The 14,813-nt window shown below is 30.5% G+C and overlaps 2 protein-coding genes across 2 annotated transcripts; one reads left to right on the forward strand and one right to left on the reverse strand.

The window, feature by feature from the left end:
* Positions 1-1,691: 1,691 nt before the first annotated feature.
* Positions 1,692-7,168, reverse strand: LOC123305059 (triokinase/FMN cyclase-like). Its single transcript, XM_044886667.1, has 8 exons — positions 6,965-7,168; positions 5,579-5,813; positions 5,228-5,430; positions 4,554-4,920; positions 3,564-3,983; positions 2,606-2,847; positions 1,987-2,123; positions 1,692-1,803 (listed from the first exon to the last, which is right to left on the reverse strand). The coding sequence occupies exons 1-8, from the start codon at positions 7,115-7,117 to the stop codon at positions 1,692-1,694; spliced, it is 1,869 nt and encodes a 622-aa protein (XP_044742602.1). The 5' UTR covers positions 7,118-7,168.
* A 2,015-nt stretch (positions 7,169-9,183) lies between these two features.
* LOC123305214 (extensin-like) lies at positions 9,184-14,666 on the forward strand. Its single transcript, XM_044886867.1, has 4 exons — positions 9,184-9,382; positions 10,689-11,329; positions 11,824-11,958; positions 14,313-14,666. Exons 1-4 carry the CDS (start codon positions 9,294-9,296, stop codon positions 14,330-14,332), a joined length of 885 nt encoding a protein of 294 aa, XP_044742802.1. The 5' UTR covers positions 9,184-9,293; the 3' UTR covers positions 14,333-14,666.
* Positions 14,667-14,813: the final 147 nt, after the last annotated feature.

Consider the following 14,813-nt stretch of genomic DNA (forward strand, 5'->3'; position numbering starts at 1 on the left):
TACTATTTTATCTAGAATCTATTTTTTTTTTTTTTTAAATATTAATGTTCTTTTTTTGCTCATGTTTATTGACGATATTTGTGTGTTTAATTTATTTGCTCCCGTTTTTGTTTCATGGAAAAATTTCATGTAAAATAATAACTGTAAATATATATAACAGTTGAAGTTTTGTCGAAACTGTAACAATAATAAAAAATATTACTTTAGAATAGATATCTCGAATTTATTATAGAATTTTGTTAACCAGCGATAGATAGGAAGATGTTATATCACAAAAATAGACACGTGGAGTACCCATCTACCCAATGGTGAACTTGTTTCTCCTTCTGTCCTTCATGCCGTTCTGACCACCCACAAGTAAGCCGTAAGTTGTCAATTTTTAAATTATAGACTTATGATTACTCGGGTGGTTGAAAAATGTAAGATGTCCGTCTGTCCGCTGTGATTGCACGAAGAATTATTACAGTTTTGGTTGTGTCCAAAAGGAAGGAGTACTCGATTTTAGATTTTGAAATACATTTTCGTCTTTCCGAACAATGTAAGTGACCATTAGTTAAAAATTGATCGGCTTAATTATGAGTACCAAAGTATTCAATGATTCTTAAAAAACAAGTTCATCACTAGACGGGCACGCATATCCCTAGCTATGAATGATTTATATGAAAGTTAGCCTAGATGCCAATCAGTTAGAAACATTCTGAAATTCTTATTAAATGATAAAAATTTAATAATAAATATGATTTTAAAAAACTGTTTTGAAAATACTTTACTCACCCACTTAAGCTCACGAGAGAAGTAAAACTTGTTTCTTTTGTATTGTCTTCAGATTTTTTTCGTATACTATGCTATCGCATTTTGTGACTATTACTCTCATTCGATGATTCTTTCAAAAAGGGATCTGATGAATCTTAGCATCTCCTACAGTGACTATTACGTTTAAATTCAGTGAATGTTTTGCCAAGCCATTTTATCAAGACCAGAAATTTGAAAGACTGTTGCATTCTCAACTGGAAAGCAGCTACACATGCTAATACACCCTTTGTTTTTTCGAATTATCTTTGAAATGGTAGAAAGCAGCTTATGATTTTGACGATTCATTTTTGTTTCGTACAGGCAGTAATAAGTTGGACAAAGATACAAGATATTTGTTTCATTTTATCACATTAGTTTTTTAATAAACTGTCCGAAACAAAAGGTAATCACTTTTTAAAATGAAGAGGTCTATTGAAGGCATGCTTTTGACAAGAGCCTTGCTTATTTCTGTCCTTGATAAAATGAGTTTCCCAAATTTTACAATTTTCATAATACATGCTTAATGTGTACTCCCTATATCTCAGTCATGCTCCTTTCTGCTTCATTCTCAAGAATTCTATTCTACTTTACTTGTTTTATTTTTCTTCGAGACACGTCAGTACAGGAAATTCAATCCCTTAAAATACATCCTACTCGATTTCTTATATCGTGAGTTAAAGTGGGTACCACTAAAATATTTGTGTGATAAGAATATGTTTATAAAAGTGTAAAGACTACAGATATAAATAGAACAGGAATTAGCTACATCGCATTAATTCCCTCGTATAGGCTCTTCGTTTTAGATATTGGTATGTTAGTAATATAATTAAAAAGACTTAACGTTTTCCAAAATAAAATAGTTTATATAATAATAATAAAATAAAAACAATTGTAAAATATTATGATTTGATTATTGTAGCAACTATATTATTAACAATAATCTTCACAGCATATGCTCCCGCATCTACATCTTGATTGGATTGATATTCAACATAAGCAGCTCGTCCAGCTCTAGAAAGAATATATTTTAACGATAACGTGATATTGAAAATAATTAAGATATAATAATTAGTTGTTCCGTAACAATGCTATATTCTCAAAAAGTAAAAATAGAAGCAATTAGAATTTAAAAAAAGCTTAATGGAGGAACATCTAATTTTTGTTATATATGAAACTATAAATTATAATACTTACTTGGCTTGCATAAATTTAGTTTTATCACAATTTTGATTTGCTAATTCATTTATCTTATTCAATACGTTATTTATATTCTTTTCATCATTAAAATCAATTTTCTTTATTTCATTACAAACAGGTATTAGTACATCCAACTGAAAATATAAAAGTTATGATCATTCACATAGAGGAGAAATTATGTTTACAATGTGACCTCCGATAAATACGACAGTTCGGACATTTTTTGACGATTAGGCAGTCTGCTCACGCCTTATGGTGAAGGTTTAATACCTATGCTATTGGCGATAATCGACGGATCGTTATAAACTGATTTGTCAAGTTCGTAGGCTATTCTATCGCCCCGATGTGAATTCACCATGTCAATCTAGGGTTTATAGCCAAATATAAATTTAATCAATAATAATAAAAGTTTTAGGATAATACTGTCCCATGCATTTTTTGGAAGGTTTACATACGATACGTACTTCTGCTGATTTTCTCATCAATTCTGTCATATGAATCGGGAATAAATTAGCGGTTCCAAGTCTTTATTATTAATTTAAAATTATTGAGAATAAAAAAATACTTCTTTGTATGCGATATTTTTAAGTAGCTTTGAATATAAAATTATACTAACCATTGTACGATCACCCTCTTTTGCTTTACTATATTTCATAATTGATCCTAAACCATTATTTATGGCATGTGACCAATTGAAGGTTGTTGATAATGTTTTTATATATTTTGTTATGCCGGTAAAAAATAAACTATAAATTGCACCAGAAGTGCCACCCATTTTACTTTCAGCAATCGTTGATAATTTTTTAAATATATTGAATGGTGTCGATGGGAAATCATTTATGTTTGTCAATGTTATACCTAAAATAATACAAGTAAAAGTTGTACAAGAGTTCGTAATACAATGTGCAGCTTATCTTAGCAAAACAGCTGTCAAGAAACGTTTAAGCTTAGACGTAAGTCATAGTTGATTCGGTCTAACGATCACTATATAAAACAAGTTATTGGGTCACTAGTGCCGTGGCTAGATACAACCTGTTAATCACTACTCATGTTAATCACACGATGGCTTCGGACAACTCTATCAAAAGTGGTTTGCAGAACAATCGATAAAACTCAACACCTTGAAATTAACATCTTGCTATTCTCACAATTAGTTGTAAAAAATGCCAGTAGGAAAAGTGACAGTATTCTCCACAGAAATATCACAAAATTTCGATCGGACACAAGCAATACTCGACATTCACGTATACGCTTTGAATATTGTAGGTGCAAAATTGGAAGTGGTTCTGAATTAACAATTTGAGCGGATAACTCTCAATTCTTCTGTTTCGATGGGCAGTAGTCAGCATACAGCAATTATTTCACAAAATACTATTATTTATATTCTTGAAAAGTAATATAATAATTACCACAGTACTATGGGCTGAAAGACGGCACAGTTCTTTGACAAATTTTCAAATATGTCTTTGAAACCACTATTTGGCTTTATGAAAGTATTCTTTGTGTTTCCTAAATATTTTGAATATTAGCTAATAGTGAAAGTAATATATTATATCTTTTGATTATGACCAAACCTTTTGCAAAAAGTTTAAGCGTTGAACCACAGTCTCCATCACCACAACCACTATCCAACTTATTTAAATATTGCTCATTTTCAATAATCGCTTTCGCAGCTTTATAAATGGTTTTTTTTAATAATAAAATATTAGCATCGGAAAGAATTTGGTTCGTTGAATCTGGAGCTGCTGACTCCAATTGGCTTGTCTCAGTAGTATTATCTTCAATAATATTATCATTGTTGTTATTAAGATTATTGATTATATACTTGGTTTTTGGCCAAGCAGGTGCTTCAGTATGGGCATCCAAATATTTTAATATATCTTTTCGTACATTACTTTTCATATTCAATATTGTTATTTGTACACCATGCATATCCAATGATGTAATAATATTTCCACTGTATATTCTTAATACTTTTATTTTAAACTTATTATCTAAAATAAAGAAAACTTATATGAGCTTATTTATGCAGGGTTACTACAAATGGTTAGTCTCAGTTTTAAGCCTTTTAAACCTCAAGTGCAAAACTACAAGGCCCACCTGCTTGTATAAACCCAATCGAAGGAGTTTTAAGCCTTGCAGGTACAAAACTACAATGCCTACGAAGGAGTTTAAAGAATTAATAATATAATCAACAGAAATCGTTTTGTATGTTGGCGGTATGAGAAGATTGAATCAAAGATGCCGTGCAGCGAGAAGAACTATAGCTTATAGCCTTCAATTTCCAAAAGTAAAATTAACCAGGTAATGCAGTTGAAATAACATCACTGTTTCAACACCACAGAGATTGATCCGAGATATGGACCATCTGAAGTACCCGAAATTTTCAGACAATTTATTCTAGCTACGAGTAAACCAACTGTTTTGTGATTAAGATTTTCTGGTTATTTGTTAATTAGCCGTTTTCCTTTCTTGACACTTGCTACAGGAAATAATTTTTTTTCGTCCAATAAACCCTATCGGATGAATAATAAAAACTCTAAAGGGATTATAATATTACTTACTTAATATATTCACTAATTGATTATTAATAATATTCTCTTCTATTTTTGCTAACCCGCCTAAATTATTGACAAGTAGAACTATAGAATCATTCTCTTGGATACCAACACTAGTTATAATCTTTTGAATTAATTCTTTCAATATATCATGTAAAGTTGTATATTTGGTACGCCTAAAACCAGCCTCGCCATGTAGACCAACACCCATTTCAATTTCATTATTATCTATCTCGAAAAGTAATGACTGTCCAGGTAAAGAACATGCACGCAAACAGCATCCCATTGAGCCGACGTTATTTAAAATATTGTTATTTATCATTGCAACTATATCCTCTAATTTATGACCATCACAAGCCATTGCGCCACTAATCTACAAATTAATATATTAGTTTTTTTCAGCGTTATCCGGGGAAATTATTAAGCAACGAAATATAGTAAATAATATAATGCCTTTCTGTTGGCTAAAAGATTTTTTTTCTAATTGAGTTTTTCATCTAAATGCATTTGGCAGCGAAAAGCAGCCGAACAAATTTGCTCTGAAAAATATTTCTAAAATCAAGATATATCAAGAGTTTTCCTTATTTACATCAACTTCTTTAGTACTTAGATCATCTTGTTCTAAGATCTAGTGGAATTTAATCAACCTACTTTAACTGTTAATATCTAGTATCACCAACCTTTTGTACAATAACCATTGCGCCCAGACCACGTGCGCCTACTTTGCTTGGACTATCTGTACCTTTGGTTTGTTGTATTAATGCACAATCATCATTGACAATAACACTATCAACACGAATACCATCTTCAATTGCCGTTTCAATCGCAAGTCCAAAATTTAAACAATCGCCTGTGTAATTAGGTATTATCACTAGTACTCCACCTAAAACAATAATTAATCAGGCTGTGGTACTGTAATAGTGTCAGGGTAAAATTTTGAGTCCCACCTCCTCAAATCATTGGTTCTAAAACAAGAATATTAGGACCAATAATACTAAGGGGCAGAATTATTAGTCAATATACATACGTACCTTTATTAATTTGAGCAATTGTTCGTATTGCATATAAAATATTCACTGTTGGAGGAGATGCAAACACTGAACCAGAAATTGCTGCATTTAGCATTCCATACCCCACATATCCAGCAGCAAATGGTTCATGTCCCCCACCGCCCCCGCAAATTACACCAACATTACTATCTTCTATTACTGTTATTTTATTTTCACCAATAGATATACATTTACAAATTGTATCTTTTACTTTATCCTAAAATTTGATAAAATTGTTCTAAAATATTTCGATCAAAAATTAATTTGAAATGGTCAATTTTTTAAATTTTAGTCTTTCGCAAATATCCCGAAAGTTAATAATTTTTATTAAAAACAGCATTCAAATTTTATTATAGATGCCGCGGGTATCGTTTTAATGTACCAAACGCAAGAAACATATTCTACGCCCATTATGTCTTTAATTTTAGATACTTCGTAAATTAGAGCACAGTCTCAGTATTTTGCAAAGAAGAAAATGAATTTAATAGTCCTTTAAGTAATAGATATCATATCATTGGTTTTGCACAAGAAAATTAGGGAAGCTAACTCAAATCGGCTAGTCTCTACACGAATACCATAAAACCGCCTAGTGAAAACATACTTGTATGTTCTGCAGTTTTCCAAGCAAAAAATTTATTTCGAAAAATCCTAGAGTTCTCTTTTATTATCTTTGATAATACTTATCCCAAGCACCTGCTTCCCATGCTGCCTCAAAATAATGTTTCATGTGTACGAAGTTTGAGAGTAGACTTTAATGTGCATGGCGTGAAACGCAAGCTTATGATGGTTCTTTATTGACTTTCTAACTTCAAAACCAAGATAATTTAACTTATACGAAGCCAGTCGTGTAACGGCTCGCTGTGTGATTTTATGCCTTTGTGACTTGCTTAATGTGTTGGCTTAAAATTTTAGCCTCATGTGTACGAATCCCAAGGCTTAAATTTTTCCAAAAAATATTTCTCATGAATATTAAATATATTAATAAAAAACAATATCCGTAATAAAGGGGTCTCGAAAACACAAACAACAAATTACTTTTGTTTATCTGAAAAAACAAATTTTCTCAACAAATTCCACCACTCCAATTCTGATTTATAGCTATAAGTATGATAAGTATATACTCTCTGACTTGTGCGAACCCTTTGCCGAATCTTCTGTTGATTATACAATGACAAAACAACGATATATTTACCCTTTTTGGTATTGACTCCTAATTAATAATAAAATTATCTTATTGCCTAGCGGGTACGCGGCATAAAAATTTGGGAGAATGTCTCAGTCATAGAATAATATATGGTCTCTAGTTGCCAAATAATATGGTATTCAATTATTGGTACTTAAAACATTAAATAATTTTAAAAGTCTTACTTTATCTAATGGTTGATTATCAAAATTAATCATAACCACTCGATGATTTGAAATCAATTTTAATCCAGGATATACTTGTACAAAACCTTTTAAATTATCATCAATACATGTTGATACATCATTTATGTATTTATTAATTATTTTTTGACTCATATTGATCCTTTAATCACTGCACACAATTATATTGCAAGGACACAAACTATAAACCAAAACATACCACAATGAATTTATTTTATTATTAATATACTAATTAGTTTTGTAAATCGTGCAAGGAATATTTCATAAATAATTATAATAAAAACCGATAAATATTATAATCGAGATAACCTTTGTGTATTAAATTCTCAACCATTCCAGTACGACAATGAGATTAGATTTTTATTTGCAGATATATTATTATAGCCGATTAGATGTATATTTTTAAATAACTTGGTTGCCTTTGTTTATTTGATATTTCGAATACTTTTAACAAGATCTTAATTCATCTTGATTATATTCAATTGAATAATTGTATGCCATAAATTTGAATTAAATATTGTATTATTGTAATTGGCAAAATTGCAACAAATCGAATGAACGAAAAAATTGCAATAAAAAAAAATATTTAATTAACATAGAAATAGAGTTTAAAATATTTTTCCCAAATATTTCGCAAACTTTGAGGTTTAATATATTCCAGAGACCGTATGAGAAAACATTTTCTAGAATAATTGGGCTGTAATTCATCGTATTACGAGTCGAAATATTTTAATTTTATTTGAGTAAATTGAAAAACATTTTGATAGTCTCAAAATTTCAACGGCATTTAAGAACTTAGGCATTTATTTACTATACGGTTTTATTGATATTATAATAGGGTCGAGTACCAAATTTTAAAAAAATTTTTCCGTCAAATAAATTGAGTCTGTGTGGGGTGCAAATCATGAATATTGTTGGCTTCCAAATCATATGGCATATTTACAATTAAAGCAGAAATAATGGAGGTCTAAAGAAAATATGAAATAATTTGTAAAAAAAATTAGGTAAGCATTGTAATCCAGGGGAGACGCTCCTCATGGTCAACAAAAAAAAATGGATTATTAATATCAGTTTTTTTTTTTGACACCATCGCTTATATTATTAGACACCCTCTTATTATAGATTAGCGAATTTATTAGCTTAACACCTTCCGCTTGGGGTGTGACATTCAATTCTCACCTGTACTCAGCCTGTATCGCACTAAAATTACGCCATGGTGCTTAAACTTACTTTTATATATAGGAGCATTTTTTTCAACATGATTCCTGGTGGAACATTTTACCCGAAAAATTTTAGCATGGGCTTTTAGTCTATTATTCAACAAACAATAGATTTGTGTAAAACTTTGAACTTGTTAACGTGTCAAATATGTATGCATGGCTTGTTAGGTACATTTGCAGAAAGCTGTGCATTATTTTATTTCTGTCGTTACTATCTTATTACGAAATGCTTTTACTTTATTTCTACATGGTGTATTGGGTATTATAATAATTATGTGCATCGGTGAAACTTCCTTAAAATTCCTGTTAAGAGTATTTAAGGATTTTCGGTTGAGGGTAGTGGTACTGCATTAGTCAGACCATCTCTTACGGGTTGAAAACGTAAAATTTACCTAAATTTTCACAGAATTGGCGTTATAAAGTAAATGGGTAGATTTAGACGTAACAGCTGAGTCGGCCAGGAAACAATTTTGAAAATAAAAGAAGATTAGAGTACAATCTTTAGTATTTACAAATTCACTTTCTTGGCCTTTAATTTTGAATGATTTGCGGCACGAACAACAATTTCCTACCTTCTAAAACATTGAATTATGTTGCGTTATTTTAATATTCTACTTCTAAAATTCACAACAATAGAGCTTACGTCGCCATGGTAACTAGTAGCATAAAAATTTTAACTAGTTATAAATATGCATTGTATTGTTATAGTTTTTACGACACTTTATCAAAGAAAAATATGCCTATACCCCTTTGAGTTTTTTAACGTAACATACTTTACGTACCAAACCTGCAGGACACGGCAGTAGATCATACAATCATTGAATAATAAGTATCTAAGGTAATGATAATTATAGTATTATAAACAAAAACAATGATTGAATATACAAAAACTAAATTCAAAAATACAATTCATTCATAAAGTGGGTAAAAGTACAAAATTAACAGTGGTATAATTATTTCTAATTTTTTTTTATACTTGATGATTTGAATTAATAAAAGTGTAAATCCTAAATCATAAGTGTATTTGTGCGTTATCTTTTTTTTATCATTTTTAATTTTCATCTAAAACGAAACGCTCAATTCCGAATAAAATGCCTACATGTTGTAGTCCACCATACAGACGAAGAGGACTTCTGGGTAGTTCAAAAAATTTGGTTGATGTAATTGACGATAATCCTTGGTAAGTAACAGAATCAACAGGCATAAAAGTAAAAAAACTACAGAAAAAGAACAGTCGAGCGAAATTTTTTCGTTTAAATTAATTTAACACAATAAAAAGAATTAATATGTGTTTGGTGTCTTTGCAACCTACAACCCTTTAATGAGAATGTAGGTTAAAGTAGATACAGCATACACAAAAATGTTTATAATAAAAGTTTTTGCGTTCAAAGCGGGATATCTTGTGCCATGGATCTAGAAGACCATTTAAAACTAGAACGTTTTTATTTAGAAAAAAGCAAGATATTGAATGCAAATATAATACATAAAACAGAGAAAACAGTACACCAGTTTTGTGTTGTACTCATAGCTAGGCATACAAAGTGGCATACATCAGTTAAGTGTGTCCATTGACAACGATTATACTATTTCAAAACACCAAAGTTAAGTAATATCAAGCATTACTAGTACTGATATAGGAGACTAGTCGAGAACTAGTGTTAAATATAGTACAACACAAAACTACTGTACTGTTCTCTGTTTTATGCATTAACATTCATAAAAGCTCTTCTTACAGCAAAGCAAAGCAAGCGAGATTAATTTCATGCCGTATAGATGATATATTTACATTTTTTTTATAAGGAATATTTTTTCTAATGGTCGTTTATCTTTTATCAGTAACAAATCCGAGTGACCTTTAAGTGAAATTCAAGGTCGTGGTCGCCCTATTATTATTCAGTTGGTTAAGGCGAAACCAATTCCGTCCGCGGTATGCATAGGGTAGCGGGTTCGATTCCCGCCGTCGCAACAAAGTTGTGATGGGCTGGTGCAGTGCATAGGTATATGCATGAAGGAGGTGCACTCAGCCTCTGAAATTGAGGAGCTGATAAATGAAATTATCTGCGGAAAGGTGGTAAAACACATATATGGTATCACAATGGGCTCTATAGCCTAAGTGTCCTTCGACAGCCAATATAATCTAACATTTAAACTTTTGTTCTATCTCTAACGGTTTACAAGATGGGTCCTACGGACCCAAGACCCAATTGACTTATGATGCTCATTTACGAACTCGACCTCACTTTTTACGTCCTGAGTACACTGTAAAAATTTCAGCTCTTTTTTCGTTTTTGAGTTATCGTGTCCACAGACGGACGGACAGTCGGAAATGGACTAATTAGGTGATTCTATGAACACCTATACCAAAATTTTTTTCGTAGCATCAATATTTTTAAGCGTTACAAACTTGGGACTAAACTTAATATACTATGTATATTTCATATATGCATGGTATAAATATAGTAATTAAACTTATTTTGTCCTAACAGCGGTCCATCACCATGTGATCCATGTTATCAACGTACCTCATGCTGTAGTATGGATTGTGAAATGCCACCACAATGTTACGAACCACCCTGTTCACCATGTAGTCCATCATATTGTTCACCATATATGCAAGATTGTTGTTCACCGCCCCCTCCAAAAAGTTGTGAAACATATTGTAATCCTTGTCCAGAACCATGCCCTCCTCCTTGTTCACCACGTTTTCATCCTTGTGAGCCATGTCCACCACGTTTTCGATCCTGCGAGGAGCCATGTCCACCACGTTTTCAGTCCTGTGACCCATGTCCACCACGTTTTCGGTCCTGTGATCCATGCCCACCAAGTTATCAGTCTTGTAATCCTCGTCCTCCTTGTCCACCAGATTTCCAATCTTGTGATCCATGTCCTCCAAGTTTTCGTTCTTGTGACCCATGTCCTCCAAATTTTCGATCTTGTGATCCATGTCCTCCGAATCTTCGATATTGTGACCCATGCAATCCGAGTTATCGACCTTGTGATCCGCCAAGATATCGGTATTACGAACCTTGCCCACCAAGATATCGAAATTGTGACCCATGTCTACCACATCCATCAACAGCTTGTAGAAGTTTAGTATGTCCAGTCAAATCACGAGAACTAATAAACGGTTAGTACAATCCCTATTCAAACGAATATTAAATCAATCGGAACTAATTAGATTTTGGTTTTCGAATCAATCCTATTTAAATTCATTCCAAATTTTGAATCAGAATGCTTCTTATTCTTTTCGATTGAAACCCATTAAAATCTAAAATCGGAATAAATAGAAATATTTTGGAAAAAAATATTACTTTCCTATTTATTCCGATTAAAATCGATTTAAACTTTTAAACCAAATGAGTGGGAAGATATTCAAACACATTCAAAAATTTTTAATTGGATTGAATCGAAATTGTTATTTTTACTACGGGTACTACGATAGGAAATTTTATAGTTATCTATACGACGATCATTGAGTCTAAAACAAATATCCTCTTATCGCTTCTTGTCCTTTTTCGATGGAAACGAAGTTATAGACTCTGAGGCGTACATGTAACGCAGAACATTTTTACCTAGTGTAAATAAAAAACTAAAAATGGTTAATTATTCTGTTTGTACTAGGTGAATTATACGTTGGATGTTTATGTGGCAGGCGGAATGGTTTGCAAGATGATTGTCCTCGTACTGAGTGCGGTGGTCGTCCAGAATGCTTAACATTACCATACCCAATGTGTGCTCCAAGTATACTTGCTAATGGTAGGTTTAATGTATGTTTTGGAGGTTATCTTTCATATTATCCACCACGCCCTCCTGCGTAATCATTTGGTTACCCTCCACAATTATATGGTTTTTGTTAAATTTTTTCTGTGAATTAATAATTATTGAAAGAAAGTAGCTCTGTTTGCCGGGTTGTTGTTAATCATGTTGTAATGAAATACAGTACCTATATTTTGTTCTAGAATCCAAAGTTTGGTTTTCAGTCCTAAAAGTTCCGTATAAAAAAGGTCTTTTAAAACATGGACAAATGCAGTTAAGAATCGACTGATAGAATTCTATGAGATCGTGATAGAATTAATTCTGTAGGATCTTAGGAGATTTTTTATTGCACTCCATATTTTGTCCTTATCCATAAGTCAATTATAACGGAATTAATATTTTATCATTTTTTTACGATTGCGAAAAAACATCCAAATGCATTTCTCAATACGAGTTTGTCTCAATTAAAGTTTTGTTGTGTTTTCTGTGTAGATAATTAAGTAATATGACCAAACCAACGTCGGCAGGTCCATATAATAAAATTTACGGTTATTGTCGCAACGGAGACACTTACTTACATAAAATGTAAATATCACATTTTATATTAATTTTTCCTTGCAAAATTAATAGAAATAAATGTGAATATCAAATAAGATATTTAGAAATAATTATTTTAACAATATGAGCATTATAGAATATGGTATTATTGTACCATTTAAAAAGACGGTCCAATTATCTAGAAGCATTAATTAAAATAAAATTATTCGATTAGGATATAATAAATCAAATTTTCACAAATTAATCTAATTGAAAATTAGGTTACTTCTCAGATATAACATCAGTGTGGGGGTAAACAATTTTAACGTATTTCTAGTAATCTAGTTAAGGCTTTAAAACCATAATGTATATCGATAATTGTTAATTTCTGCATTATCATAAAAAAATTAAAATTGCCTTGATAAAAACAAATTTAAAGAATTAAAAAAAAATGGAAATATAGCATATATACCGGCCGTTTGATTCACACTTTCGTATATTGTATCTTACGAGTATGAAAGAGTATATATATGTGTGTACATTAAGCAATGTGTATAAGAAAGACACAGGATAGTAGCGAACCGTCACACAACTCAAAGCGGTACAAACCCCCTTTCGCACCAAAGCTACAAGAGATGCACTATTTCTTATACACATTGCTTAATGTATACATATGTATCAAATCTCTCAAATCAAACGGCCGGTATACATTTTGTAACACACAGAATTACGTATTGTGTATTTTTCTGCGATTATTTTTTTATCGACTTCGAATAAGCAATGAATTTTTATTAAATAATATTGTAAAACCTTTATAATATTTTTATTTTATTTTTGAGTATACGTTCTATGATGAAAGAAAATTGCCATATGCTCCTTCTATGGCTCCGTTTATTAAGTTAATTGTTTAAATTTAAATATTATAGTAATAATAAAGGCGTTGAGATTTAAAACAACAACAACCTTAACAATAAATAGAATTTTTTATTTACAAATAAAAATTTACATGAACCATATTACCCTTCACTACAAAATAAATTATTTTCTCACGTAATTACTGTAGAAGATAGCTAAACTATAATTACAACAATTTTCGTTAAATTTTATTCAATTAAATTCTATTTTGTACCTCCTTTTAAGAAAAAAATCCACAACATTTTACGGTAAATTCTCTACACATACTTAAAATTATTAAATCGTTGATTGACGTACCTAAATAGATTGAATTAAGGCGTAAATCTGGAAAAAATTTAACAATTTTTTTTATTATATTTAAACAGAATTTTTATTAACCGATTATGTTTATACTTAAAAACATTCAATGCATTTTCCCCGAAACGCCTTTTTTAATAACGCGTTGAATATATTTCTATTAATGCCTTTTCACTGAATAATAATCTCTTGATTTTTTTCTTAAGTTATTTAAATATATTTAGAATAAGAAATACATTGAGCTTTGTATAAGGACCATTGTTTTCGGTCGGTTTTTCTAAAATATCACCTTTAAGATTATTTCAAAGACTATGTGATTTTACTGATTTTCTATTACCTTATATTAAATCAAATATCAATCTACTTATAACGTTTTTTGGCAATAGCGTAATTATTTAGGTGATTGAATTTTAATTAAGAAACTTTCATATTCAGGGTAGACAATCAACAAACTAACTTTCTTTTTTTTTTTTTTGTAAACAAAATTATTTAAAAATGATGTGAATTTTTTTGCTGGAGACTAGTACCATGGACCCTCAACTAATTGATTAATAAATAATTTCAAAATTGTGGATGAAAATGTTAATAAATTCTTATATTTTCAGATGCAATGCCAATGTATTAAATCAATATTCATTTTGAATTGATTATAAAATGTGAAAGAATGTTTATAAATTTCTTATTGGTAATTTTACTGGATGGACACACTTTTGACTTCCTTCTGTTCAATAGATTCAGACCAATTAAATCCTTCATCAAACCTTCAATTATAAATACGTTTAATGTTTTATATTATCAATCCACAAAAATATTTCATTAAACATCAAATAATTATCCATAACAGATAAATCGTTTTTCAGCGGCTTCTAAACATTCAATATTTATAAGCCATATCACATTTATTGATTATGTTTCAAATTGAAGATAATTTTACTTTAGTTTGGAGCATAAATGGGCAATAATATTGAATATTTTAAAAGCATCTTTAAAGATTTTATTATAAGAAAAGTAGTTTTATTTTAAGAAGTTGAATAAATATTTTTTTTTTACAAAAATCTTTTATTTCAAATGTTTTTTGTTTATTGCTCTTTGTTCATTTATTTCTA

The sequence above is a fragment of the Chrysoperla carnea genome, chromosome 1 (assembly GCF_905475395.1).
Source record: "Chrysoperla carnea chromosome 1, inChrCarn1.1, whole genome shotgun sequence".
In the NCBI taxonomy this organism is placed as follows: domain Eukaryota; kingdom Metazoa; phylum Arthropoda; class Insecta; order Neuroptera; family Chrysopidae; genus Chrysoperla; species Chrysoperla carnea.